General features: G+C 36.9%; 1 protein-coding gene across 7 annotated transcripts in view; it reads right to left on the reverse strand.

Moving 5' to 3' along the window:
• Positions 1–12,903, reverse strand: part of ATP11B (ATPase phospholipid transporting 11B (putative)) — a 74,015-nt gene that overhangs the window by 5,486 nt on the left and 55,626 nt on the right. For 2 of the 7 annotated variants that reach the window (XM_075157303.1, XM_075157309.1), the window contains exons 29-30: positions 5,547–5,680; positions 752–1,827 (exon numbers count right to left, since the gene is read on the reverse strand). In XM_075157303.1, coding sequence (XP_075013404.1) covers positions 1,746–1,827; positions 5,547–5,680 — 216 coding nt within the window. In that variant the 3' untranslated portion in view covers positions 752–1,745. Of the gene's footprint in view, positions 1–751; positions 1,828–2,540; positions 5,681–8,837; positions 8,961–12,903 lie in introns of those variants that run through there. The other 5 variants (XM_075157305.1, XM_075157306.1, XM_075157302.1 and 2 more) reach the window with 3 other exon arrangements.

Below are 12,903 nucleotides of genomic sequence, written 5' to 3' on the forward strand. Positions count from 1 at the left end.
AGAACAATGAACAGCAGAGCTGTTTATAGCTAAGGAACATCCGAAGCATTTGATACAAGGAAAGTCAGACCTCTCCTGCAGCTCATGGAACTTGGAAGAATTTGGGATGACCATAATAAAAGAGGGATACACTCCTCTGGCAGCAGCCCAAGCCCCACTGAGATGTCACACCAGGAGGGTAAGATGTGTCCACCTGAATTGTCAAATAAGAAGTATCTGCCAGGTAATTTGCTTGGGAGACAGCACTTAAGGCAACACTGGGAACTTGTGCAGGCAGGGTGAAAGCAGCTAATACTGGTTTTGTCCAAATCCTAATGCTTAACCGCATCTTTATTAAAGGAGTTCTTGTACAAGTTATTTACAGTCTGTGTTCGATTAACTGTTCATTCCACTCAGAGACAATTTTAATATGCAGCCTTACATCTTTTAACTGTCTGACAGGAAGATTCTTCCAATTATTGATGGGACTTCAGTGTCAGACTGACTTCCGATCGGATTGCCAAACAAGGGTCCAGGAGCAGCAGCATTTTTACCAGCCTCTGGCCATAAAAATTGCCGTACCTAAGGCAATACTCTACCGATGTCCCTGGTGGCAGCACCTCCACTTTATCTCCCACATCTAAAGACAACCAATAGGTTTAGTCATCCTAGCTGAACGAACAGGCAAGTGTTGTTACCCAGCCCCAACCATGCAGACGCGTTTATACTGGGACAACAGAGGTACCTGCAAGATGCACCATTCAAAGCTCCATCTGTGCAATTTGGTTTTATTGGCATACTTAGGTATCAAAACATTGCCATCAATGTCTCAGATCCTTCAGATATATTAAGATAATTAACCATTAATTGTATCTTCAAAGTACAACATGACCAAATATAAATACATGGAAAAGAATAAAACATGCAAAAATTCCCCAACTTTAAAAAGATTAAGAATTCAAAAAATTTATGCTGGTGAGACTTCTGCACAAGCCACCAATTTTTACAAATTTTTCCATGTCAAGATCAAGAACTGTTAACAAGACACACAGGGCATCACAAAAGGAGACTGGCTTCTGAATTATACTTTAAGAGAACAGTGAACTGTTATATACCTTATTATTCCAAATTATTGATTTGTAAAAGTTAACAGTGTTTTTCAAAGCAATGACCAATATATTGCCATTCATACACCAGCATAAATATTTGAATTGTATTTAACTCTCAAAAATAACTAAACTGATTGCTTATAGAATATAGTAACCATCCATGGAAATAACAAAATTGATTTGCAAACTGCTAAGACAGCATCTGTAAGACACAGCTCAAAATTAATATGTGTGTCAAAGTAAAGGGTCATCATGAAAAATGCAACTTTTAAAAGTTTCGTTGTGCAAATTCAGTTCTATTGGATCACTCGGATTTGGGAGGAGAACGATTTTGCCACTGCGCTATAGTGACGTCTCAAGTATCAAATGCAGGATTCCAATCTGCTCGTATGGTAACAAAAAAGATTAAATGGTCAGAGGTAAAAGCGTTCCTTACAAATAAAAATTATATAGCAATTTGTGGATATAATTAGAAAAAAAAAATTGGAAGCGATTACTGTCCAGATGACTTATGCTAGGCCGCAAGACAAGCCACGGTTTGTATTTAGAAGTCATGCTACTCTTTTGGGCAGGGATGTAGCACTGAACTCGCTTCAGAACCTACTATGGGTGTGTGAGCACCACATGGCTTCCACAAGGCATCTACAAATGTCCCTGCTAACAAATGGGTGAGTCCATTGTGGAGAGAGTCAAGATGCTTCTGTCGTTGGCATAGAAGGGATCCGATGAACTCCATGATCTAAAGTAACAATAAAAGAAAAGTTTGGCTGACTGGGAACTTATAATCTAGAGGTGAGGAGAAGTCTATGAAAGCAAAAGATAGAAGTGTTACGAGATTAGGCAAATGTAACTCTTTAAAAGACTGATCTATTGATTTCATGTAGGCACCTGCAATTCATTCAAACCTTTGAAAATATGCTGCAATTAATCATGTCAAATATGTAATTAACAATTCTGTGTTTACCTTTCTGGCAAAGTTTACTCACAGCTACAGATATTTTCATCACTATGAACTAAAATGACCAGAGGTTTATATGCCAGTTTTACAACCAAAGTTTTAATATTGTGCCTCAAGGAAAATCTGAATGTTGCATGTGTAATTTGAGGCACTATGAATGCTACAATTCGATTTAGCCCAAGGTCATTCTAGTAAAGCCTTGTTGTACGCACAGCTAACCGTGGTAACCCAGTATACTGGTGTTCTAATGATAAACACCCATGCTGTCTAAAGTTATGGGTAGGCAAAACTTATCTACAGCCATGAATCTATCTCATCCCTTACTGTTAAATTTAAGTTAAAATTTAAGGCATCAGGAAAACTACCTAACATGTCACAGCTTTTGATTCAGATGGGATCTTGCAATGTCTTTCTCTTAAGGACAGATTACCGCTAAGGAAGAAATACTGTTCTGCGCTGAACAACATTACAGGACTGTATGGGCAAAGCTGAAAAATAAGAAGGTTGGAAGGCAGGAAATCAAAATATAACGAACTTATCCTCCCAATTTGCCTCTGTCAGAAATCTGCTGTTTCTTTAGAACTTTTACATGCGATGCCTTGACACGAGTACCACCAATGGGAGATCCAAACAATTCAGTAATGAATCCTACTGTACAGGAATGTATGTGATCCAGCATTCTTACTGTTTTAGTGACTGACAAGTTGACAGACAATTTAATGGAAGACAGACAAAAATGCATTTTATCATATCACAACACACATTTTATATTCTATCTGGTGAATGAAGCTATGGAAAATACTTCTCAAACACATTTTACAAGCAGTAAATTAAGTACAAGAGACTATATTCCTGTGGCCCGCTACTCCAAGCATTTGTACAACTTTGATTCATCAAAGTTTCTATCAAAATTTGACACCATGTTTGATTTCATGTTCAGTTATCGTATTTGACAGAATATCATATTTGACAGAATATCGGGAGCACAGAATACCACACAGGCTAGCTACAGCAACATTATTTAAAGTAGTGCTCTCACAGACAACGTATTTTTAAGCATCACTTCATTCAACAAAAATAATTTGCAGCTACCTCCTGGTTGAATAAGAAGCTGTTTTATACAGCACAAGTACACAAAAGACCATCCTGCTTGGGACTATGCAATCTTCTGAAGATACCAGCTTTAAGTAAAAAATCAAGGAGCTCAAGCTCGTGAATAAAGGCTAAACAATTTTACAAGTGTTTTTAAATCACTAAATAGATTTCTTAACTCTACCTTCAGCATTTCACAACTTTTAACTGCCTCATGTGATTTAAGCAATTAGTGCATTAAAAAAATAAAAAAAGACTTTCACATATTACCAGGAAAGTGTAGGGGAAAAAATAGTCTTAGTACCTTGACTTTTAGACTAGGTTTTAAGTGTCAATGCTAAGTGGAAGGAACTGAAGTCACTGAAGAAAGCAAGACTGAAATTAAAAAAATGTCTTTTCTAGTTGTACTGTACATAAATTTAAGTGAAACTAGAAAATGGTTCAGAGTAATTTCAACCAGAGGCATAAGTAAAAACTACAGAACTTCAAGCCCTTAATGTAGCACCAAGATAGTTTTGCATATTCATTAAACATAATACTAACTTTTATGTTATAACAACTCTAAAATTATTCAGCTAGATGGAACTTCGTCTGAAAATTACATGAGGTAAGCAGACAAGAAACCTGAGAAAAAGCAGTCTTCAAGAAGTGTTTAATATTCTGTCAAATATGAGTTATCTTCAATAAATACTTGTAAGTTCTTAAAGAAAGAAAAAAGTGGAAAAAAAAGGAAATTGTAAAAATGTAAATGCATTGCAGAAAATAAAACACAGTATACCTACCTTATAAGACTACATGTTACTAAGGCAAATGTTAACTAAAAATCTGCCCTAATTAGATAACAAGAAATGAAAAAAAGTAGCATGAGAAGTTCCTCATTTGGAAAGCACAGTTTTACAGAGAAGTGGAAAAAACCCCAAAAAACTTAGGAGCAACTGCTACCAAAATGTTGATTTTTAGACCAATTAAATGCTCACCTTGTAGATTAAAAATTCTATTAAATTGTTTATTTTATACATCATGCCCGCTTTCTATACAGCAAGAGTTTGAATTAAAAATTTACTTAATCATAACAGTTCATTTTTCATATAGAATGAAACATGTTGCATAATCATACCCTAGATTTGTAGAAACGTTGAATAAATTTCAGAAGCAAGCCAGAAAAGAGAAACTGACTGAAACCACCGACACTGTGTTCAACACAAGAGTTCAAAACAGAGCGTACTACATACCAAGTCAATACCTAAAGGCAGAATCAGAACTGACAAAGCTTGTCAGTGACATTTACCCACACAAGATTTTATACTGAATGAATGATATCACAACCTTTAACCAAAAGAGACAAAGTTGTTCAAATACAAAATGAGTTTCCTTGAAAATGTGTGAAGTGCAACTTCTTCAGGTTTGCCTTTTGACCAATGAAGGACATGATAACATTCAGGGACTGAGAGAATATGATGTACAAAAGACTACTTTTATTTCTACCCCCAAATATTTCCACGTTTGTTAGCTATCCCTCTTTATGTGGAAATGGGGAGGTGGCACGTTAGCAGATTTTGAAAGAGCTTTTCTCACAGTTATGCTGACTGCAAAAGCAGTATTGCTCCTTAGACGTATCCGATTCCTCTAACGTGCTTTTATCCCATTGAGATTTGTTTCACACATGGATTGTGAAGGAAAAAGATTTATTTAGCACATACTTTGGAATGGCACACATGACTTTGACAATATACCTTCTAGAACCGAAAAAACGTTTAAAATTCTTAGAACCTGAAGGCTCTGTTCTGTCAATTACTCTGATTTTAGAAATAGATTATAAAAGTTATACTACAAAAATATTTCATCTTCATATCAATCAATGGCTGAAAGATTTAAGGACTCTCCTTCTAACAATGAAGTTGTATTTAAGAGGGGGAGTGTGAGCCTTTTGTATATCTTCAGGAGTAATGCAAGCTCCAAGGTAAATATTTGGAGGTTGTACATCAAGAATCAAAGGGAAAAGTCTTTCGACTTTACAAACAACTCCTGATTTGTGAAGGCAAAAAAAAAAAATCGTAAGGAGGAGAACAAAAACAGCAGCAAGGCTTGATTTTGTAAAGAGAAGAATGTACAAATCAAGGGAAATTACGATAGATACAACACAAGAACTTGTAGTAAGCCAAACTAAACATTTTAACAGAAATCTTTTGAAAATTGTTTTTCCTCCTCCCCATCCCAAAAGAAAGCACTCAGAAAAAACCAAGAAATTAATCTTTTAGGATGAAAGAAGTACAATAAAGAGTTGCATTTCCTACTTAAATAAGCAAAACCTGCAGCTGGTTTGCTAGACATCTATTGCTGCAGGCTCATCAGGTTCCAGTTTATAGGAGAATCGTCTGCAGCAAAGGCTATTGAGAGAAATGCCACACCTGTTGACCCGGGCTGGGCTACATCTTCCCATTAGTCGTTCCAGCATTCTTCTAACAGATGCGCATGCTGTTTCCCCATCTGAGAAGCAGCACATGGAGTCCAAGCAGTTGATACCTGAACCTGCCTCAGTAAGCTGGAAGGAGGAAGAAAAGAAAAAAAAAAAGTCAGTACTTACTGATTCATTCTAGGAATGAAGATGTTATCAGAAAACGTTTAGGAAAAGCAGGTTTTCTTAAAGTTAGTGTTGAATATTTTTCAATTTTATAGGAGAACTCAGTGATGAATAACATTAACATTTCCCTTCCTAAGGTCTATATACACTAAAATTTGATCTTCCCAAGGTTTGAGTGCAGCCTTGGTGAGCGTATGGAAATTGTTTAGCACCATCTCTGCTTAATGTTGGCAATAAACTGGTTAGCAATTCTCTGCGTTACGGCTATAATGAATCTCTGGAGCAGTGTGTCACGCAGTTTAAGCTGTGATGCCTTGATTAACCTCGGCAGAGGTACAGTAATGTATACAAGCTGCAGGTCTGCCCTATTTCAAGGAAAATCTATCAAGACAAAGCTTCAGACCAGGGCTGCAGAATACAATGCAGCAACCTGATCGTAAGTAATAATTTTTCCTCAAGAAGTGTAGAATGCAACTTCCTATAATAATAATCACTTAGCTTGGTAAGAACAAAAGTGCATTCCTGATTTTGTGAGTATCTTTTATCTCAGTGCAAACAAGGTATTAGATATCTGATATTAGAAAGGTTCAGTCATGTTCATGCCAGCATGAAGAATAATTCAACATTAGCATAATAAACTTTCTACTGTTCATTCTTTGTAGGTGAGAAAAAGACTCAAACAAAATGAAAGTAGTAATACAGAGATGTATGGGTTTAAGTTAAGTGCCACCTATCCGTGTGCTCCTCTGTATTATTTTTGCACACTAGTCAACTGCAGCATAACTAAAATCTAACTGAAATCTAGTACTGCTGGAGAGAGAAGATCCAAAACTGACTTCAGTATCCTTTCCAAAAGGTAATAAAGATGTGAGATGTGGGAATGCTTTTTAATTTAACTTGAAACTCTGCATGAGAGCATCCTGTCAAACAAATGCTGAACACACAGGCTAAATTTAAGCATCCGTTATCCTCACCTCACTTTCAGACACCAGTGAATGAAGAAATAAGGAGGCATCTTAGTCTATGATAGGACACAGCTCACTTAAGAGCTTCCCCCAACTTTTCACCGTGTGACCAAAGGTCGCTGACTGTTGTCTGAAGACTTTGGTTTCCAACCCCAGTTTCTTTCATGCCACCCACACTTGCCCAACACCGCAAGGAAGGCAAAGAACCTCAGACTTCCCTATGGGAATGGTTTACTGTGAGTAAATTCCTTCCTAATCCCCCAAAACAGGCAATTGGACAGATTACAGCTTCATTACAGAACGATTCCGGTACTACAAAGAAGAGGCAGCTAAGAGAAATGAGGCATTTGGAAATCCCAACTGGTAGGACAAGGAGGGAGCACACAGGCAGAACTGGTGTTTCCATGCATCTTTTCCTATGCCTGCCCCTTCCTCAGCTCTGTGCCGCATTCCCCATAGTCGGTGCAGATCTTCCCGTCCACCCCGCTTAACGTGATGCATACAGGATCGTCACTTAACAATTGTATGAACTTACAGAAAGCACTACAAACTGAAACCCTTGATTCAGTTGCTGCACCTTGGAGGCCATCAATGAGTGCAGGCAGAACACACGCTTCTGACTAACTCGCACTCATTTGGGAGGTCGTCTGGACACAAAATGAAAATGAACATTTACTACGACAATGAACTTCTGTAAATACCTGAGAGACAGGAGCAGAAGCATTGCAACTGACAGGTCTAAAAGGGGTTTTGGTTAAACCAAAACCAAACCAAAACACACCTCAACAGAGCTTAAGTCCCTGAATGCTCTTATTTGATGACCATCACATCTGGTCATAATTGTACTGTCACAGAAGATACCATAATTAGGAACAGCACATTTTGCAGCATTGCAGTACTAGCAAATATGACTTCACAGCCACTTCACACTGCGCCCACAGTGTATCGAGACAAGAAATTACACAGAGCAGAAGGAATTCCTATCAGGAGGTCAGAAAGCAAGCTCCCTGCTGCACATGCAGTGATCTTCACAGTTGGGTTCACAGCAATACAAAACAAAATCTCAACATTCCTACAATTAGGATTTCAAAAAGAATATTTAGTCTATCCATTATCTTGAAGCAGACCAAGTAATACCTTTAAAGTTACTGCAAAAGGTCCTCTTACAGTGGTTGTATGTAGGATCAGATGGATCAGACCTTTTTTCCCCCCTAGAATCTGCTGACCTGACAGCTAGCAGTCCTAGGTATTGTTCAAAGACTGGCAGAAAGAGGAACCAAGAGTAACCCAAACTAGCTTCCAAGGAGTGAACCCTCAAGCTCTGGATTTTGGAGGGCTGGTGTCTCTTCTTCACTATAATCTCCTTTGTTCTTCTCAAGTGAGATACTCACAAAAAGCTAGGATCATGCTTGAACCACAATTTATGGAAAAGTTAGTATTACCCTTTTTTAAAAAACAGCAAATGTGACCTTACATAAGCCTGGAAACAATATTTATGTTTTATCAAACTCACAGTTAAGTGTAAAGCAATACTGGGAGAGCATCAAGGACAACATAAAAATAAATTCAATTTTATGTGTAGATATATTGTATATCACTGCCTGGTGAACATGGATTTTTGTATTTATATCCACTACCTGGAAGGAAGATACTTATATTATGCTAAACAGTCCCTTTTCTCACTTTTCTCTCTGTGGTGGACAATTATGATCATACTTTTATATCAAAGTAAAACCTGGCATGGTAAGGCAGTAGAGCATAATGGTTGCTGAAGACCTGAAACAAACCCTCAGGAAACAAAAGGCAGGCGAAACAATGCTTTAAAAAATGAATAAGTATTCAGAAATATATATTATTATTTATATTTGGGCTGCAAATAATGTATTTTCATAAGGTAAGATCCAGGATCACAATAAACATAATACTTTATATGATAATGGCCCATTTCACATAATAAATCAAAAAGCAACTGAAGTGTAGAATTAAAAAATGATTCAGCTTGATAAGGAAAAAAACAAACCCACATACTATGATGCAAATTTTCTTGTAGATACCAAAAATATGGGTATTTAGGAGATGGCTCCATGACTGACTATATATGATATATATAAATGTATATATACACACACATTAGGGTACAGTGGGAGTACTACCTAGTGAACGTAAGAATTGTCGGGTAGGCTAGATGGATCTAGCAGTTGCCTATTGTCCTCCCCTCTGTGCCTGCTTTCAGCAAAGTCACATGCTGAGCTGACTGAACCCTTATCTTCTTCCATCTAGAAGGACAGAAAAGCAACAAATCTTACAAAGCACCATGCTTGCATTGCTTTAAAACAGTTACCATTTTTACATGAACTTTCATTTTACAGATCTGTTCTTGAGAGAACAAGGCATATTTACAAGGTAAAGAGGCAATTCTTTCAAGTTAATCGGTGGATCAAACACAGTTTACCAGTGCACAAGTATCAGAAGTGTTCGGGTTTTTTGTGCACCATAGACTACAAAAGGGGAAAACCCAACAAATTTGAAATCTATTTCAAATTTTCAGATTTTGGAGTTTTATTTGTTTTCCCCCTTCTAATACAAAGGACATTTCAGTTTGTTTGTCTTATTACAGGGTATTCTATACACCGTAAGACAGACATTTCAACTAAACATTTAATCACACTGAAATATACAGTTGGGACTTTGTTGAACTGGAAATGTATTGAATCCTGTACATCAAGTTAAGAGCACTGCAGCACACTTTCCTGAGCCCAGGTCCTAGCTGCCAACATGTCTGATGCCAAACGGACGTTTCAGAAAATATATATGAGATGGTTATTAATATTCCACAATTAAGTTAAAACTTGCTCCCTACTGTAAAGCTCACTTTCTTTAACCCTTAACATACGGTATACCAAAATACCAAACAACTATATTTAAAATTTTGAAAGAAAATATAAGAATTGTTGACATCTAACAACTTCACCGGCACTTACGATTTCAAAATTTTTTTTAGTTTTTCTACCCTTCATCTCTTTAAATCAAATAAACCTACAAATGCCAAATTATTTTGTTATTTCAGGTAAGTACATATGTGCACTTTTGTGACTGAAGATAAATATGAAATAATGTATTCTTCTCTGATTTATTCCTTCTTCCTATGATATATTCTATGGATTAGCTAACAGATCAGCACCACACTATGCTAACACAATATACAAACCTGTAAAGGAAGAGATTACTCCTGTTCAAAGTTTAGCATATTAAGACATTCTGGTATACTTCACTAGTGCAAATGCATGTTTGCACTTGAATAATCTTCTTGGAAATTATACGTTCCTTACAGAAAACATATGCTGTAAAAGGAACAAGAAACCTGCCTGTTCTCAACTTCTACACAGCTGGGCTGGATCAGATATGAAAGCTATTAGGAGGGGAATCCTATGAAACAGTAACTAGAGAAAAAAATACAGACAAGTAATGAAGGCCATAAAGCCAGGGCCAGGAGTCTGGAGTTCTGGAGACAGCTAAAGAAAGCAGATCTGTACAGAGATGAAGGGAAAATAAGGCAACAATAGACCCATGGGCCTGTAGATGGGGAAAGCACAGGGCCTTGGCTGCGCTAAGGCAAATGCTACAGCTCGAGAGTCGCAGATATAACACTGTGCACTGACAGCCTTCCCTGTGAATAAAAACCTTTTTTGTGTTTTACGTTTCCCTAATATCGTGTACAGTCGTAACACGCTGTCCAAAGATAAAATCTCTATAAACATAGCTAATCCCATCAGTAAGTAGAATTAAAACATCCATCTGAGCAACACTTCTCACATGTGGCTTAAGATTTCTGATGGTTCTTATAAAGCACAGAGACATGTATGCATACATACACAGACAAAACTGTTCACAAAGAAAAAACTGAAGTGAGATGCAATGGGGCCCAGTCAGTATCCTAAAATGTTCCAAGAACAGGAGAGACAGCTACAGAGGAAAGAAGCACTCAGTCAGTCTCCAGTTAAGCATAAAGCCTGTACCTGACCTGTGCTGCCCGATTTCCCCTTCATCCCAAATTACAAAAGTGACACTGAAGTTCAGAGGCAAGAGTTTAACAGGCACACACAAGACTGCATTTCTGACTTACAGGAATACATGGACACTTAAAAGACCCCCCTCAAAGCTCTTAACTGTACATCACAAATGTACTTAATATAAACTTGAACATTTTTTTGCACACTGTGAAGCCTACAGACAAAAAAATTGATTATAACATCTTACTTGTCTTTTAATTTGCACTCATAAAGATATTCTCCTTTTGTATATCAACAGACCAGTAAGCACATTTACAGAACAAGGCGTAACTCAGTTTAACCTGGTGCTATACTCCTTTCGAGGTTTTTAATACATATTTAACAAACAACAAACTGCCAAAGTCTGTTCACCAATCTACATGCATTCTGCAGTCACAAAGGATGCAATTACTGGTCGGCAGGTACAAATGAGGTGTGACAGAATTAGCTGCTTACAGCTACATTCACCAAGCAGCTGTTTTGTTTCACGTTCCTACAGTTTTCCTCGCTTTCTCTGCTCTACTGCTTTTGGAAAACAGCTGCCCTGATCACCACAGAAACTAACCCAAGGTCTTCACTCCAAATTAGTTTTTATTTGGTATAGTGAAGCGAGTAGCTTCCACCTATTAACTGTTTTTTTTTTTTTTTTTTTTACTGTTTTAGTTAAGGATCCACAGGATAGCTTCTGCACTTTGTCCAAAAACTACAAATAAAGACCTAGAGAAACCCGAATCCTTGTTTCTTTCTTGTTGCACTTTACAACTTCAACTGCATAGTAGTATAAGGCACTTAGTGCTTGTATTTCAGGTACCTTACTATTAAATATTCAAGTGTAAAAATTTTGACATACAAAAGAATTTTTGGATTTGCATAATCATTTGTTACTCATGGACAAAACAAATTTCCCATTTTTTTCAACTCCTTCCCTAAGTGTAATCTGAAGAAAATCCCCTCAAGTTAGCAAGCATTCTCCTCCTTTTAGTATTTTAATAACTACAGTGTTGCATTCCTAGACAGCTTTATTTTTCTTTCACCATCCAGTTGCATAACCCTTAAAACCTGTTTAGTTTTGGAAGGTTTAACAGAATCTTTTTTTATAAAACCTTTGGTGTAGATATGATGTACCACATAATTCACTTTAATAATTCAGTGAGAAAACAGAGGTTTACTGCAAATATATTAATCCAAAGTTTTAAAAAGGTAACTTATTTACATGACACTGATAAACTAACAATTTTAAAAGCTAACTTGTAAAAGTTGTTGCAGAGGAATCTCCCCAATATGTTGCTAAGTTTACTAGAATTCAAGAGGTATACTGCCGTTTGCCTGTTTTAAAGCTAGCAAGTGCTGAATTTAAAACAAAACAAAACCACCCCACCACTACCTCCCTGGGGTGTTTGGAAATCTGAGCTGATATGTTTCACAGTGGGACAACTAACAGCTAAACCATTTCAAGTTTTGCCTTGCAAAGGTATAGCACACTCTCAGAGGAAATACAAAGCTTTTCTTTTCCTGCCCCCATCCCCCACCCCCCGCCTCTTTAAAAGGGCTTTTACTGTTTCAATTAACCACCAAAAATTCTCTGCTAACCGTTTACAATGTCAGCTTCCTGCCTCCTACTTTCCCTCAGTTAAACAAACGGCAACTAGGTCCCAAAAACGAGGTTGGTTGGTTCTCCTAGCACCTATTTGCATGTTTTTAAACAACACAGTCACCTTAAAAAAATATTTAAAAGGAATCAGTTCTTTGCATTAATTCTTGCTATAGAATATAGAAGTAGATAAAAGTGGGATAAAACATCAAACAGGTTGAAACGTTATTGATGCATATGAATGTTTTAGGCTTATAAATGAAAATCAGCATTTGATAGTATTTCATGTACTGAACTCAGTGCATTGAAGAGTTTCAGAATCATAATGGTTCACCTACACAGGCACATGTATGCTTTGATCTTTTTTTTAATAATTTTCTAGGACTTTGTAGCCAAATGCCTTTAGGAATATGTATCCATACACATTGAAAACAAACAACACTCACTTTATAGATGCACAAAACAAACACAATAAGCCTGAGCCACACAAGTGTATGTACACACCCAAACTTAAAACATTTTCTGCCCTTTCAACACAAGTTAAAGCAAATTAAAATGGGCAAACAACTCGCAAGAAAT

This window comes from Calonectris borealis, chromosome 9, assembly GCF_964195595.1.
Source record: "Calonectris borealis chromosome 9, bCalBor7.hap1.2, whole genome shotgun sequence".
Lineage (NCBI taxonomy): Eukaryota > Metazoa > Chordata > Aves > Procellariiformes > Procellariidae > Calonectris > Calonectris borealis.